The sequence below is a fragment of the Pantherophis guttatus genome, chromosome 3 (genome assembly GCF_059756535.1).
Source record: "Pantherophis guttatus breed Tessera chromosome 3, ASM5975653v1, whole genome shotgun sequence".
NCBI lineage: Eukaryota > Metazoa > Chordata > Lepidosauria > Squamata > Colubridae > Pantherophis > Pantherophis guttatus.
In genome coordinates, this window is record NC_142065.1 from 162,165,993 (window position 1) to 162,181,317 (window position 15,325).

The 15,325-nt window shown below is 43.8% G+C and overlaps 2 protein-coding genes across 2 annotated transcripts in view; one reads left to right on the top strand and one right to left on the bottom strand.

The window, feature by feature from the left end:
* On the bottom strand, positions 1-14,939 carry PSMG2 (proteasome assembly chaperone 2). The gene is made up of 7 exons (XM_034429420.3): positions 14,509-14,939; positions 12,699-12,870; positions 11,858-11,916; positions 10,892-11,010; positions 8,799-8,969; positions 7,344-7,464; positions 1-363 (listed from the first exon to the last, which is right to left on the bottom strand). The coding sequence occupies exons 1-7, from the start codon at positions 14,566-14,568 to the stop codon at positions 271-273; spliced, it is 795 nt and encodes a 264-aa protein (XP_034285311.2). The 5' UTR covers positions 14,569-14,939; the 3' UTR covers positions 1-270.
* Positions 14,893-15,325, top strand: part of CEP76 (centrosomal protein 76) — a 17,555-nt gene continuing 17,122 nt past the window's right edge. The window contains exon 1 of the mRNA XM_034429421.3: positions 14,893-15,196. Within this exon, the coding sequence (XP_034285312.1) occupies positions 15,134-15,196 (63 nt within the window). The 5' untranslated portion in view covers positions 14,893-15,133. The remainder of the gene's footprint in view (positions 15,197-15,325) is intronic.

A 15,325-nucleotide genomic window follows, 5' to 3' on the forward strand; every position in this document is an offset into this window, starting at 1 on the left:
TTGAACATCTCAGCTTTCCTTTATTACTCTTAAGACGAAATTAAATATGAATAATGAAAAGAAGCATGGAACATTTTGATATTTGAACCAAAAGTATGCCAAGGATATATTTTATGTCCAAATTTACCCAGTTTTGATACAATAAGTTTGCTCCGGTAAATTAAATAATCCATGAAAAGTGATCATTAATTGCATACAAGATTACATTGGCCTGTAGATGCAAAACACAACTTGGATTATATACAAATGGACTACGTGAAAAACTATGATTTAAAACAATGAAGATGGGAGTCCACTACCAAAAAGTAGTTTCCAGGAGCTTGGTATTTTCCATCGTGAAGATTTTGCTTGAGAAGTGGTACTCTTTGATTAAAAAAAAAAAAAAAAGCAAATTATTTCTAGCAGTATAATTCATTAACCTAAATATTTGTGATGAAATGTAATGAGATGGATCCTCAGGAAGGAGAGGGTGCATTTCAGGGGACTAAGAAGCAATTCATCCCATAAAGTGTATGAGAAAAAGCGAGTGAACATAGGACCTGCCTAACAGCTTGCAAAATAGATTGTAGATTACAGATCGTGTTTTCATCTGGCAAAGTTTTGTCTATAGCTGTGAAACATTACAGAAGTCACCTTGGAAAAACTGCCACATTTCTGGTTTTGGGCCTGACATTTAAAACCTAGCATTCGGTAACTGGCAGTTACAGTTATTAGAGTGGCCTAGTGGATCAAAAGGTATTGACTACAGATAGTCCTCATTGGGGTGGTCCCGGACCAACCCAATGATGCCCTTGATGTGATATCCCGGTGCCTGGAGGCAGTGCGGATCTGGATGGGGAGAAACAGGCTCAGGCTCAACCTGTCCAAGACTGAGTGGCTGTGACTTCCGGCATCCCGATATAGTCAGTTGGTATCATCGCTGACTTTTGGGGGCGAGTCGTTAGCCCCCACAGAGAGGGCTCGCAACTCCTTCTGGATACACGGCTGTCTTTGGAAGAGCATATGACAGCTGTGGCCGGGGAGCTTTTTATCAGGTTCGCCTGATCCACCAGTTGCGTCCCTTTCTGGATCGGGATTCCTTACGCACGGTCACTCATGCCCTTGTCACGTTCCGCTTGGACTACTGTAATGCTCTCTACATGGGGCTCCCCTTGAACACCCAGAGGCTCCAACTGGTCCAGAATGTGGCCACGCGGGTGATGGGGGCGACTCGGCGCTCCCATGTAACACCTCTTCTGCGCGAGCTGCACTGGCTCCCAATAGTCTTCCGGGTGCGCTTCAAGGTATTGGTTACCATCTTTAGAGCGCTCCATGGCTTAGGGCCCGGGTATTTACGAGACCCCCTTCTGCCGCCAGTAGCCTCCCACCGACGAGTACGCTCACACAGAGAGGAGCTCCTCAGGGTTCTGTCGGCCAAACAATGTCGGCTGGCGGCCCCCAGGGGGAGAGCCTTCTCTGTGGGGGCACCGACCCTCTGGAACGAGTTGCCCCCAGAGATACGGTAGATCCCAGATCTGCGCACTTTCCGCCGTGCCTTAAAGACGTTTTTGTTTCATCAAGCTGGGCTGACCTGACCATATTTTTTAAGTTGCTTTAATTTTAAATTGCTAAATTATGGATTTTTTAATATGGGGATGTTTTAGCTGTGGGCCAAATTAAATTAATTGGTTTTTAATATTGTTTTAATTTTTGTATTTTCTGTATTTTATCTGCTGGCTGTTCACCGCCCCGAGTCCTTCGGGAGAAGGGCGGTATACAAAATAAATAAATAAATAAATTATTATTATTATTATTATTATTATTATTATTATTATTATTATTATTATTATTATTATTTACCAACCATTTGTTCAGCAGCTGCTCAAACTTACAGCACAACTTACAGTACAAAATGTAATTGGCTAGGAGAGAAGCCAAAGATATGAAACTAAGTTGTTTTGTCTCTTTCCAGGCAGAAAATATAGTTTGTGTTCATGTGATTTCCCACTTAGTGATGCTTCGCTTAGGGTTAGAATTGTCAGTCCCAAATTATAGTCATTACATGAGGACTATCTGTAGTTTACCAAACTGTTTTTGAATTATTCTGAATAATTCTGCAAAATTTGAGATCATTATGACACAATGGTAGTTTTGAGCTTTTCTACTAAAATCTCTGTTAATCTGCAGTTGCAGTTTATTCTATACTATACACTTTCGTAATTCTATCCTTCATTCAAAATTTACCCATCCGCAGGAACCACAGAAAACTTACAATAATCCTTCATTACTGTAAAACTGGGACATGGAGGAACAGGCAACACTAGAAGGAAATACTTTTCTACTGAAATATTTGTTTTATGGAATAGCTTTCTATAGGAAGTTCACCTTGCTGTAATCCTCCTGGTTTCCCAAATATAGGTTACAATAAAGCTTTCTTAAGATATATTTTAACTAATAAATTAACACAGAATCATTGAAATATTAACTATTATTGGGATATCATTTTAATTTGAATTAATTTAAATTTAAATAGTATATATTTCATTTTCATTTTCATTTTATTAAATTTGTATACCGCCCTACTCCCGAAGGACTCAGGGCGGTGAACAGCCATGAAATAAAACATATAAATACAAAATTTAAAATAGAGATAAAACAAGTTAAATAAATTTGGCTGAACCATATTTAAAACCCCAATAATTTAAAACCAAATTTAAAATTCCCGTTTAAAAGAGAAGTTTAGGTCAGGCCAGCTTGCTGGAATAGGAACGTCTTAAGCGTGCGACGGAAGGTACACAGATCCGGAATCCTCCGTATCTCGGGGGGGAGCTCGTTCCAGATAGTAGGTGCCCCCACAGAGAAGGCTCTCCCCCTGGGGGCCGCCAGTCGACATTGTTTGGCCGACGGCACCCGGAGGAGCCTCTCTCTATGGGAGCGTACTGGTCGGTGGGAGGCTATTGGTGGTAGCAGGCGGTCCCGTAGATAACCAGGTCCTAAGCCATGGAGCGCTCTAAAGGTGATGACCAAAACCTTGAAGCGCACTTGGAAGACCACCGGGAGCCAGTGCAGCTCGCGCAGGAGAGGCGTTACATGGGAGCGCCACGTCGCTCCCATCACCACCCGCGCGGCCGCACTCTGCGCCAGTTGGAGCCTCCGAGTGCTCCTCAAGGGGAGCCCCATGTAGAGAGCGTTACAATAGTCCAGACGGGAGGTGTCGAGGGCATGAGTGACTGTGCGTAACGAGTCCCGATCCAGAAAGGAATGCAACTGGCGGATCAGGCGAACCTGATGAAAAATCCTCCCGGTCACGGCCGTCAAGTGCTCTTCTAAAGACAGCCGTGAATCCAGGAGGACACCCAAGTTGCGAGCCCTCTCCGTGGGGGCCAATGCTTCGCCCCCAATAGTCAGCGATGGCACCAGCTGACTATATCGGGACGTCGGAAACCACAGCCACTCGGTCTTGGATGGGTTGAGTCTGAGCCTGTTTCTCCCCATCCAGATCCGTACGGCCTCCAGGCACCGGGACATCACTTCAAGGGCATCGTTGGGGTGGTCTGGGGTGGAGATGTACAGCTGGGTGTCGTCAGCGTACTGATGGTACTCCACCCCGAAACCACGGATGATCTCGCCCAACGGCTTCACATAAATGTTGAACAAAAGGGGCGAGAGGACCGATCCTTGTGGCACCCCACATAAGGGGCCTCGGGGTCGACCTCTGCCCCCGTCAACACAGACTGCGACCGGTCGGAGAGAAAGGAGGAGAACCACCGTAATACGGTGCCTCCCACCCCCAACCCTTCCAACCGGTACAGCATGATACCATGGTCGATGGCATCAAAAGCCGCTGAGAGATCTAATAGGACCAGGATAGAGGAACAACCTCTGTCCCGAGCCCTCCAGAGATCATCCACCAACGCGACCAATGCCGTTTCCGTGCTGTACCCAGGCCTGAAGCCCGACTGGAACGGATCTAGATACGTCGTTTCATCCAGGTACCGGGGAAACTGTCGTGCCACCACACTCTCAACAACCTTCGCAACAAAGCGAAGGTTGGAGACTGGACGATAATTAGCCAATATTGCCGGGTCCAGGGAAGGCTTCTTGAGGAGAGGTCTCACCACCGCCTCTTTCAAGGCGGCGGGAAAGACACCCTCACTCAATGAAGCTTTTATAATCCCCTGGAGCCAGCCTCGCGTCACCTCCCGGGAAGCCAGCACTAACCAGGAGGGGCACGGGTCCAACAAACATGTAGTCGCATTCAGTCTACCCAGAATCCTGTCCACGTCCTCAGGGGTCACAGAGTCAAACTCATCCCAGATAACATTCTCAGGACCTGCCTCCGTCATCCCCACTGGATCTACCCAGTCAGAGTCCAGATCTTCCCGAATCTGAGTGATTTTGTCATACAGATACTGAACAAAGTCCTCGGCTCTTCCCTCCAAGGGGTCCTCCCTCGCTTCCTGGTGGAGCAGAGAGCGGGTCACCCTAAACAGGGCGGCCGGGCGGTTATCTGATGACGCAATAAGAGCAGCAAGATGAGTACATTTCGCTGCTTTTATCGCCACTAGGTAATTCTTAATATGAGATCTTACCAGTGTCCGGTCAGATTCAGTGCGACTGGCCCTCCAACTACTCTCTAGGCGTCTTTTCCGGCGCTTCATCTCCCTCAGCTCCTCAGTAAACCAAGGAGCCAGGTGCGATCGGCGCCGGGTCAGAGGCCTCAAAGGCACGACTCGATCCAGAGCTCCAGCGGCCGCCCTATCCCAGGCGGCCACTAAGTCTCCAGTCGAGGCGTGAGCCAGGACCTCAGGCATTGGCCCAAGCTCCGTCTGGAACCTATCAGGTTCCATCAGGCGCCTGGGGCGGTACCATCTTATCGGTTCCGCCTCCCTGCGGCGGGGGGCAGCGGTTCGAAGATCAAGGCGAAGGAGAGAGTGATCCGACCATGACAAGGGCTCGATGACTATGTCCCCTATCTCGAGATCACTCAGCCACTGTCCAGAGACAAAAATCAGGTCCAGTGTGTTTCCCCCCATGTGCGTAGGGCCATGAATTAGCTGGGTCAGATCCATAGCCGTCATGGAAGCCATGAACTCCCGAGCCACCTCAGACGTCTCACCCACGGACGGCAGGTTGAAATCCCCCATGACCATAAGTCTGGGGGTATCAACCGCCACCGCGGCGATAACGTTGAGTAGCTCGGGCAGGGCTGCTGCCACGTGGCAGGGAGCCAGGTACGTGATCAGCAAACCCATCTGAACCCCATGACCCCACTTCACAAGGAGGGTCTCACAACCGGCCGTCTGAGGAACAGTGGCCTCCCTCGGCCTAAAACCTTCTCTAATAATAACCGCTACTCCCCCTCCCCTCCCCTGAGACCTCGGTTGATGGAATGCGTGGAAGCCTGGTGGGCACATTTCTACCAGAGGGACCCCTCCCTCCAGGCCCAACCAGGTCTCCGTAATACCTGCCAGGTCCGCTCCCCCCTCCTGAACAAGATCACAAATGAGGGGGCTTTATTTACTGCGGACCTGTCATTGCACAACATCAGCCGAAGGCCCGGGCCCTGAGGGTCTGTGCAACCTGGAGAACGAGTGGAGCCTTGGGGGCCGGAGCACGCTACCGCATGGAGACAGCGGGTGCGCGCTCCCTTAACATGATATGGCCCCCTGCTCCCGCCATATCTACCCCTCCCCCTCACAGTACCGATGGTAAAAACACAATCTGGACAAGCTCGACCCCCCCCCATTTCCTCCGGAACTCCCACCCCCCCCCCGCCGCGTATAGTGGCCAGGCCTGACCTTCCCCTTGGTGGGTTATCCCCCAAACCCACTACCCTAGTTCCAATTTTGCCTCCCCCCCCCCGGGACCCCTTAAAATTTTTTCCAAAAATTTACATAAAAAAACCCTCAACCCCCTCTTCGCCGCATGCCACCTCTCTGGGTTCCAAGACCCGTCATTGAGGTAGGCCCTCGATAACGTGGAGGGCCAGGCTTGCGAGAGGGGGGAGTCTCGCAATGCAAGAAGCTGTGCCCTTTGGTACATCTAAGCTCTGAGGTAGTGATAAGGTATGGCCCAGGGCTCCATGATAGTCCAAATTGTCCTGAAAAGGGCAGGTTGACCATAAGCGGAAGAGTCTCCACTGTCCTCTCACGGCAGTGGAGGAGTCCAATGTTCCAACCAATTCGAGGGTAATCGTCCAACCAGCCTCTCACGATGGTTGGCCAACTCGCCATGGGGAAGATGGTACATCCCATCGGTAGTGAAACAATGATAGAAACCGGCTCCGTTCGTCCTCCTGTAAGCTGCCATTTTTCATACAGCCAGCGTGCTAGATAACAAACAGAGCCAGGTCCAAAGTCTCCAGAAGAAAGTAAGCTGTCCACAATATTCATACAGGTAGCGTATAGATGGATAATACAGGCAAGCAGATAGAGGAAAATAAGTGGGAGCCACCTCCATCGAGCGGAAACCGGCAGGGCAAGCATGTTAATCATAGGGCCTGATAATGGCCCAACTAGGACGGGAGGGGAGGGGGGGGAGAGGGTTAACCAGGGCTGCGCAGTAACTCCAACAGCCCCTCCACCCTCATTAACCCCCCCCCTCGAGTCTTCCAGGTCTTCCAACCATCCTATATGCCCAGTCCTAGCCCCCCGAGATGGTTATGAAGGAGGCCTCGCCATGGGAGATAAAGTTTGGGAATTACCCCAGCCCCATGGCGGCCCGAAGTTGCCAAGGTTTAAAATTCAGAGATGGAGGCTCCCCCCTCGCGTTCTTCTTCGGCTACACGACTCCAGCCGTCCCAATGGCTGCTACAACGGCGTCGGCGGAGGCACTGGCATCCTCGCGGGCACCACCAACATCTTCCATTCACCCTCACCTCCTTCGACGTCCACTTCCTTCCCCCCGGCATCTACCTCCACTACTCTGACGCGGGGGGGGTGCAGTCCGCGACGACGCCAGCGCCCCCACCGCAGCCGTCGCACCAACCATCCAAACATAGCCGAAGGCTGGCCGTTTCTGTTCCTCCGTCGCTGCCGCCACCGCCCATGGATCACAAACGCCGCCCTTCTCATGGCGGCCTCGGAACAGCTGTTCATCGGAGCGTCGGAACGTCGGTGCCACGCTGTTATCGGCACCTTAGAGAGCCCGAAAAGCTCTCAATCGACCGGCTAAAATATATATTTATTTAAATAGTGGTGTATATGTTTTTATTTCAATAAACTATCAAAGGTCACAAAACTGGTGTTTTAAAATAAAAATATGTACACTTTCAACTAAATTCTGGGCCCATAATCAATTTTATGTAGTTTTCTGAAGTTTTCCTTAACTCCCCAAATCAAAGTAGTGGAACACATACTTACCTGAGGTGCAATTAGTGGTAAAGTTTCATTAAGGTAATCAGCAAGGGCAAAAGCATCAGGAATATTATCTCCTTCAGAGCAGAATTTCAGCAAAACCACCAGTGGAATTCCTTTTGAACAACTGGAATAAAAATAAAATGAGGAAGGGGATGAGAAATTCAGCAAACTCTTCATCTCAGGTGTAAATTATGCTGTGAATTGTGAATACAAGAGGAACAGGATACATTATATATTTAAAGAATGGTTTTATCCCAAAAGAAAACAGGACTGTTAAATTAATCCATCTTTGCTTTTCTTAGCACCAACATATCACACATTGTGTAAGTTTTATATACAAGTAGTCACATGAACAAAGCAAAGCAAGCCTCTATCATTCAGAAAATTGTGTGATAATTCAACAAAGTATTAATGGTTTTTCCTGGGCTTTCTAACAGTGATATTGTCATGTACATACATACTGTTTCAGTAAATTTAAAGGATTGAAAGAAACATCTGTTGGTGTGACTAAACATTTTAGTCACAGTTACATTTTAATTGGTGATATTCATTAATTATAAAAATATATGCTTATATTTTATTCTATTGCTTCCTACACTTTTGATTTAGCACTAAGATACAACTACTTTAAAAAGAAAGGGAAGTATTCATGAAGCCTGAGAAAAGTCAGTTATTTCTTTTCAACCACTCAAAAATTGAACATCAAGTCTTATAAATGCCCATTTTGTGAAGTTGTAACAGAGGCTTGATATCAAAGTTCTAATTAACTCATAATAAGACATAATAATTGTCTTAGAAATAGGTTTTATCAAAATCAGAAAGAAACCAACTGTTATTGTGTACAAAACTGGCATTTTAAAGAAAACTAACAGATTAGGAGCACACAAAAAACATTTACTTTTGAATCTAAGACTAAAATCTAAAGAACTATTTTAATTATGGCTAAAAGTTTAGCAGGGACCAGGGAAAATTTAAATTGCACCTGCTGTATTACTTCCAGTTCATAAATTGGGTCAGAAATTTTCCTGTATTTCAGAAAACAATTGCATGCAATTAGAACACCATTATTGGAGAAATGAGAGCCAGTTGGGTATACTACCATAGTTAAAGCATCACAATAGAAAGAGACCAGGTATTCTAACCCTGCCTTGAGCACAAAGCCAGTTGTGTGACCTTGGGTCTATCATATTGTCTCAGTCCTAGGAAGGAGGCATTGGCAAATCACTTCTAAAAATCCTTGCCAAGAAAACTGCAGGGAGTTTTCCCGGCAGTGTCCAAGAATTAGAAACGAATGGGAAAAAAATATTATTGAGAAATAACACTAATCCATGACATTCAGGCTTAATTTTATGATTTTTTTTTTATCCAAGCAATGATTCATTGATTACCTCCTATTAAAAAAAAAGATTTCAAATATAATGTTATTTTTCAATATTCAAATTTTACTATCTCACCAACCTCTCTGTGAATAATAGTTTTGTAATACCACCTCCTGGAATATAGAATATTTTATCATCGTTTGCTCCAGGAAATGCTGATATCTGCTCCAATTCAATGGCTCTCAGTCTTTTCAAAATATCTCCCACTGTTTTGTCAACAGCAGGTGAAATCAAGTATCGCAATGAAGTGCTGTCAACAAACCATAAAATTTAAGTTTAGCTGCAAAAATCAGAACTATGACCTTTTGAAAGAACCAGTTAAAATCTAGCAGAAATAGCTAATAAATGGTTAACAATTTGTTTAATTCATTATTTTCAGTTCACTTTTAAAAAACCCAAATGGGAAAAGCATCTTTTAAAATATTTATAGAAAGTTAAAATATAAGTTAAATTATAGTTCATAAAGTACCATATTTTTCAGACTATAAAATGCTCCAAACTATAAGGCGCACTTAGATTTTGGGGAGGAAATCAAGGGGGAAAAAATCTGCCTCTGCCTCCCAGCAATTTACGTCCTTGCAGCAAACAGCAAACAGCAAACAACCTGGTTAGCTTCAGCACAAGCAGCTGATTGGTGGTTGGGATCAGCCTCCTGGAAAACCACCTATCAGCTGTTCCAGGCTGCAGGGATCACCACCACTCGTTGCCGCTTTCACCACCCATCACTGCTGCCGCCTATCGCCACCTCCGCATGCCCTATTTTTTGCCTCCATGCGTCCCGTTTTCGGCCTCTGCGCACCCAATTTTCGGTGTCCGTGTGTCCCGTTTTTGGCCCGTTCCAGGCAGCAGGCATCCCTGCCGCCACCTATCCTTACCGCCTGGAACGGGCCAAAAACAGGACGTGCAGAGGCCAAAAATGGGGCACATGGAGGCTGAAAATGGGACACACAGAGGCTGAAAAGGTGGCGCATAGAGGAGGCGATAGGTGGCAGCAGCGATGGGCAGCGATGGCAGCGACGGGAGTGGCAATCCCTGCAGCCTGGAACAGTTGATAGGTGGTATTCCAGGAGGCCGATCCAACCACCAATCAGCTGCTTGTGCTATATCAGGCTGTGTTGAAGCTGACCAGGCTGTTTGCTGTTTGCTGCAAGGAGGTAAATTGCTGGGAGGCAGAGGCCGAAGAGTGGGAGCCAGTGGGTGGGCGGGGTTTCAGCAACATTCCCTGTATAAGACACACAGACCTTTCCACCCACTTTTTGAGGGGAGGAAAGTGCATCTTATACACCGAAAAATACAGTAAGTCCTTGAGATTGCTAATGAATGGATCATTGTGACCAGGTTACTCTGTCCAAAAGTGGTTTCAGCCAGAAAACTAGAAAAATGCAATTGTGGCCGCAAAGTGCCTTGTACATTCTCTCTCTTATTCAAAGCAATAATTCTTGGACAAGAAAAATGTTTATTCACAGTGCTTCCATTTTATGCCCCTTAATGACTCTCATCCATTTCATTAGTACACAGAGACTGTCTTGAACTTGCATAACAACCAATATATAACTAACAACTCCATAAACTAAACATGTTTTTCTCAGATCATACTACAGCTGCAAAGGATAGCTATTTAATCTCATGAAAAGACCAGATATTTCAAACAGAAGCAGGCAGGCATGACATGAGCACACCCATACACTCCAAAGTACTATTTTGCTGCTGAATCTTAAGATCCTAATTAATAAACTGGACATTGTAGACTCAACCAATAATTATTAATTAAAATATATATTATATATGTATAAAACTACCTAGTCTCTAGAGATATGAGCTTAAAAAATCCAGACTTTTTGTTTCTCCTAATAATTCATCGATTTGGATAATATCAGCCCAGAAAAGTAATTACAAACTAAAACTGTGGCTTGACTGCACAAATTTGGAACTTATTAAATGGTACTTTTCAGCTAGCAGAATATACTTTACTATGGATAGTTCTACTTCTCTCTACCTTCTTCCTTACAGCACCAGATTCATCCTGGAAATGTGAGGAACTCACTAGGCAGATTTGGAAGGAATGAGGAGAGTTGCCAGAAAGAGATGAAACTTCTATTTGGAAAGTACATGTCTCTTGGTATAATGCTCAATTGGCCTTATGCATACAATTACATAATCTGTAAGACTTACCCATGAAGCTGTTGGTCATTGCGCTGATAAGCATGACTGCTTGACAACAGAACAATTTTGGAAAATCCAGAGTTTTTCACCCACGACAGCAATATTTGACAAAACAATCTATATTTATTCTTTTATTACACCAGGAAGCAAAGCAAGGCAATAGGTTAGAACTTTGCATTTTTGAATCTTGTCAATTCATCTGTAGTTTTAACACTCTGGAATTTGTATAGTTATGCAGAAAAAAATCTTAATTATTGCCAATGAAAAATAAAAACGATTTGACTGATCCAGTTATTTTTCAGTCTTATCAAAATAATTTAAAGAGTTAAAACCACTGAGTGAACAATATTTTCATAAAGCTGCATTACCAAAATCTTCGTCAAAATTATTTGTAAGATAATCATGATTATTCAATTTTGACAGGAAGATTTATCTTTTAATTTGTGTCTCTGTTGTGGGGCAAATGCCCAATTAAAGGAGAAATCCATAGCATTTGGATGCACAAGGTATCTTTTGTTGGCGTGCAGGGATCATTTGATTCCCATCCAAATGAATGCAAAAGAGCCTCAAACTAAGTAAAGTTATGAGCAATACACTCCCAGAATAATTGCATAGGAATCATAAACAAACCATTGTAAATCATACAGTGACCTTTATAAGTAGAATGTTACTTCTGATAACACTACGGGATGACTCTATTTTGACTATCCCAGCACTTCTACCTTCTTCTCTACTGATGGGACTCTAATCTGCCAAATTAGAAAAACTAACCTCATGTATTATTAACAATACCTCCCTTCTTATCAAAAGAAAGATAACAGTCTGGTTTCTGTTATCTATCTCCTCTGTCTCCAAGGTGATCAGGCAACTTTGGATTGTCTACTCCTTTATATTTCTGTGCCTTTCTTTATGCTTATGCCATACACATGCCATCTTATGTGACAACCTTCCATAATCATACATAGACATACATACCTTTATGAATGGTGATCTGATCTGTAGAACCACCAATTCTTTTGATGTAGCTGCATACACTGAAAAAAATAGCATAAGCAACATGTCAGCACTAACATTAAATTACCTGTAACCAATCATATTACAGTTGATGCCAGGAAATTTAAGAGGGGCTCTGCAATCATGCCTCTGTTGCATTTTGACAAAACCTAACACAAAAGATTTAGAACAAGAGTGCATCCCTTAAAAAAAAAGAGAGAGAAAACATTTTATAAACACCCATCATTTATATGTTCCCAGTTTTCAATCTTTCTGATATCTCATAATGATTTTAAACTTCAGGATCATTGGCATCAATCATTTTGGTTACTAACTGATTAAGGTTTCATCTGTAATGAAAATACAAGGTAGTCCTCAAGATATGACCATAACTGATCCTGAAAATTATAGCGGTAAGTCATGATGGTCGCAAAGTGGGTCATCATAAGACTGACCCTGCTTTTTTGGGGTAAAGCAAACCCAGCAGTGTTAAGCAAATCCATTGTTCTCAATGGCCCATTTTTTTGCAGCAACTGAAAGTAAACCTTGGTTTCTGGCAAAATCATCATAAGTAGCAGTCATATGACTGCAGGGTGCAGCAAATGGCCATAAATGTGGACCAGCTGTCGAGTGCCCAAAATGGGGTCTCATAACACAGGATGTGGGCAATAATAGTACTTCAAAACTGACTTGTAAGTATCTTTTGGGGGATCCAACTGCTCTGCAAAAGCATCTTTAAATAAATCATATCACACACACACGTCTGAAGCACCCAATCTATTCCCAATTTAGTGGATGGAAAGACTATATTTACACCACCTACCTTCAGCATTTATGCATAGTTCTGTTGCATCTTCTTCAGTTGTTGCATATGGATTATTTCCAACCATTGGCACAAGACAATCAGTATAAAAGTAACCAACTCTGGGCATATGAAGTGTAGAAATGACTAAATCTATAGCTAGCTGGCCCACATTGCCCACTGATACAGCTGGCTAAAATTAGACAAAAGACAACTTTAAGTTATATCATCTCAAATACTAATTCTATTTCTAATTTGCTGGAAAAACATATCAAATTAACTATGTATCTATTTTGTATTGTAAAACCATAAGATTAAATTACAATATTGTTTAAATTAATTGAAAGACATTCTGTATTTATATATTCACTTGATGTCTTGATCAATTGCAAACATATTGATTATATACTTTTGTATTTATCTACTGCATTAAAACAAAGCTCAAATAGTTACCTTATGAATAATTGAATAGTACTTTTGAACTAGAAAATTACATGTCCATTATATTGTACTTCTATTTAATTTTATATGGGGGGTGACACAAAATGTGATTACTTAAAAGTGGATTATATGTAAATTTGCCAAAATGTACATAATTAAGATACAAAAATAATGTCAAAACAAGAGAAATTGTAAACGAACTCCAATCTGGGACCCTCAAAGCAGACCTTAAAGTGACTGTTCAGGGAAAAGGGATTTTAAGAGAACCACTGAGCAAGAAACTGTTGAACTCATATACATCAAAAGTTTCAGGCAATTTCAGAAGGTCTCAATAGCACACTGGGTTTTTAACACATTACAATGGTTAATTGATAAAAAAATCCTAATACAAGAACATTGCTGAACCATATGAATAATCTATTAGTACATTTGGTTTCCTTGAGACCAGAAGCTTCAGGTACTACTACAGGTAGTTCTCCACTTACAACTGTAATGGAGTCTGAAATTTCCATTTTATGTCCTGACCTCTAAGTCAAGGCATGCATATGACCAACTTGTATTTTGATGGAGCCAGAATTAAACATTGATTTTGGGGAAAAAAAACCCATAAATTGTGTTATGTGACTGCAGGATGCTGCAAACAGCCATAAATGCAGGCCAGTAGCTGAGCATCCAAAAGGCAATCACATGACTTCAGAAAGGGCCTAGCCATTAGAACTTCAAATCCAGATCGTACCTTTTTGTGGGTCTGTCATCACTTTAAACAGGCAATAAGTGAGTGGTCATAAATCAAGGACTACTTACGGACTACAAAAATCTGGGTTGTACTACATTCTGGGCTGCAAAAATCCCAGTGACTAGATTGTCCTACATCTAGTCCTAAACCTAGATTGTCTTTGTTTGTTTGAAAGAATGCTTCTACTCCTTTTTTTAAAAAAAAATCAAAGTAGAATTGCTTTCCAATGATATTTATTTTATAAAACTGGAATGATCATGTCGTGAGCCATAGTGTCTTTTTTATCACAATGAATAAAAAAGAAAAAGACATGGAGAAAGAAAGGACCACGAATTCCAAGCGTACCCCAAGGATTTCGACATGCCTCTAAAACAGAGGTGGGGAATTAACGTAGCCCCTTTAGTTGTGGACTTCAACTCCCAGAATTCCTGAGACAGCATGGCTGGCCCAGGAATTCTGGGAGTTGAAGTCCACAAGTCGTAAAAGGGCCATAGCTTCCCAACCCTGCTCTAAAACTTCACCAAGCGGACCCTTGAAGAGGTCAGAGTTAAAAAAACGCGCCACTCTCGTTTCTGTGCGCAGCTCTCTGGTTGCCCGACAACGACCAGATAGATACTTGGCTATAAAACTCAGGAAAATGAATGCTTATTTTACCATAAGGAGTGTGAAGCCTTTGAAATCGGAGCACGCACAGCCATCACAGGAAACGAACATCCCGGCAAGGACCAAACAACAAAAGAAGCCAGGAAATAAACACCTCGCAGCGATCCAAACCAGGGAGAAAAGCGTGCCGGTTTCTACGTCCTAATTAGGTCCCCTTACTGTCCTTGATAGAAATAGGTGTTCGGTCGGTGCCTGTCAGCCTTTCTCCTTTGTAGCAATAGCTTTACTGAAAACGGCTTAACGGAGCAGAAAGAACAACTTCGAAACATCTCTTTGACCGAGTTGCTTGCCAGAGTGGAATTAGGAAGAAGGGTGGGAACAGAAAAGGCCGCGATTTTTGTCAGGCGACTGTTTTGGACAGACCTTAGCCAAAGCACTTTGGAAAGATGGTTGGGATGAAAGACCGCTGCCCAGATAAGAGTGGGGCGTCAGAGGCCGCGGTTGGCTGACGATTGAGCCAATGGGCGCTCGCGGAGCAGAAGCCAAGCGCTCGCGGGCCAGTGAGCGGGAGGGCGGGAGGTGCGGGCGGTTTGGGGCCGCGTTGCCTGAGATGGCGAAGGGTTTTTCTCTCGGCAACTGACGCGATTTCTGCTGTCTGTAACGGCGGTTGGGGAAGATGGCTTTGCCGCCAGAAAAAGCCTCGGAACTGAAGGAAATCATTCACCAGCAGCTGACGAAGGTGAGGGTCTTTTATTTCGCTGACGGTATTCCACAACGAACAACTTGCCCAAGATTAATTTCATCGTAGTTTTTTCCCCCCAGCTCTTGTCAGGTTTCCTTCGGCACAGAAAACGATAAAACTAAGTTC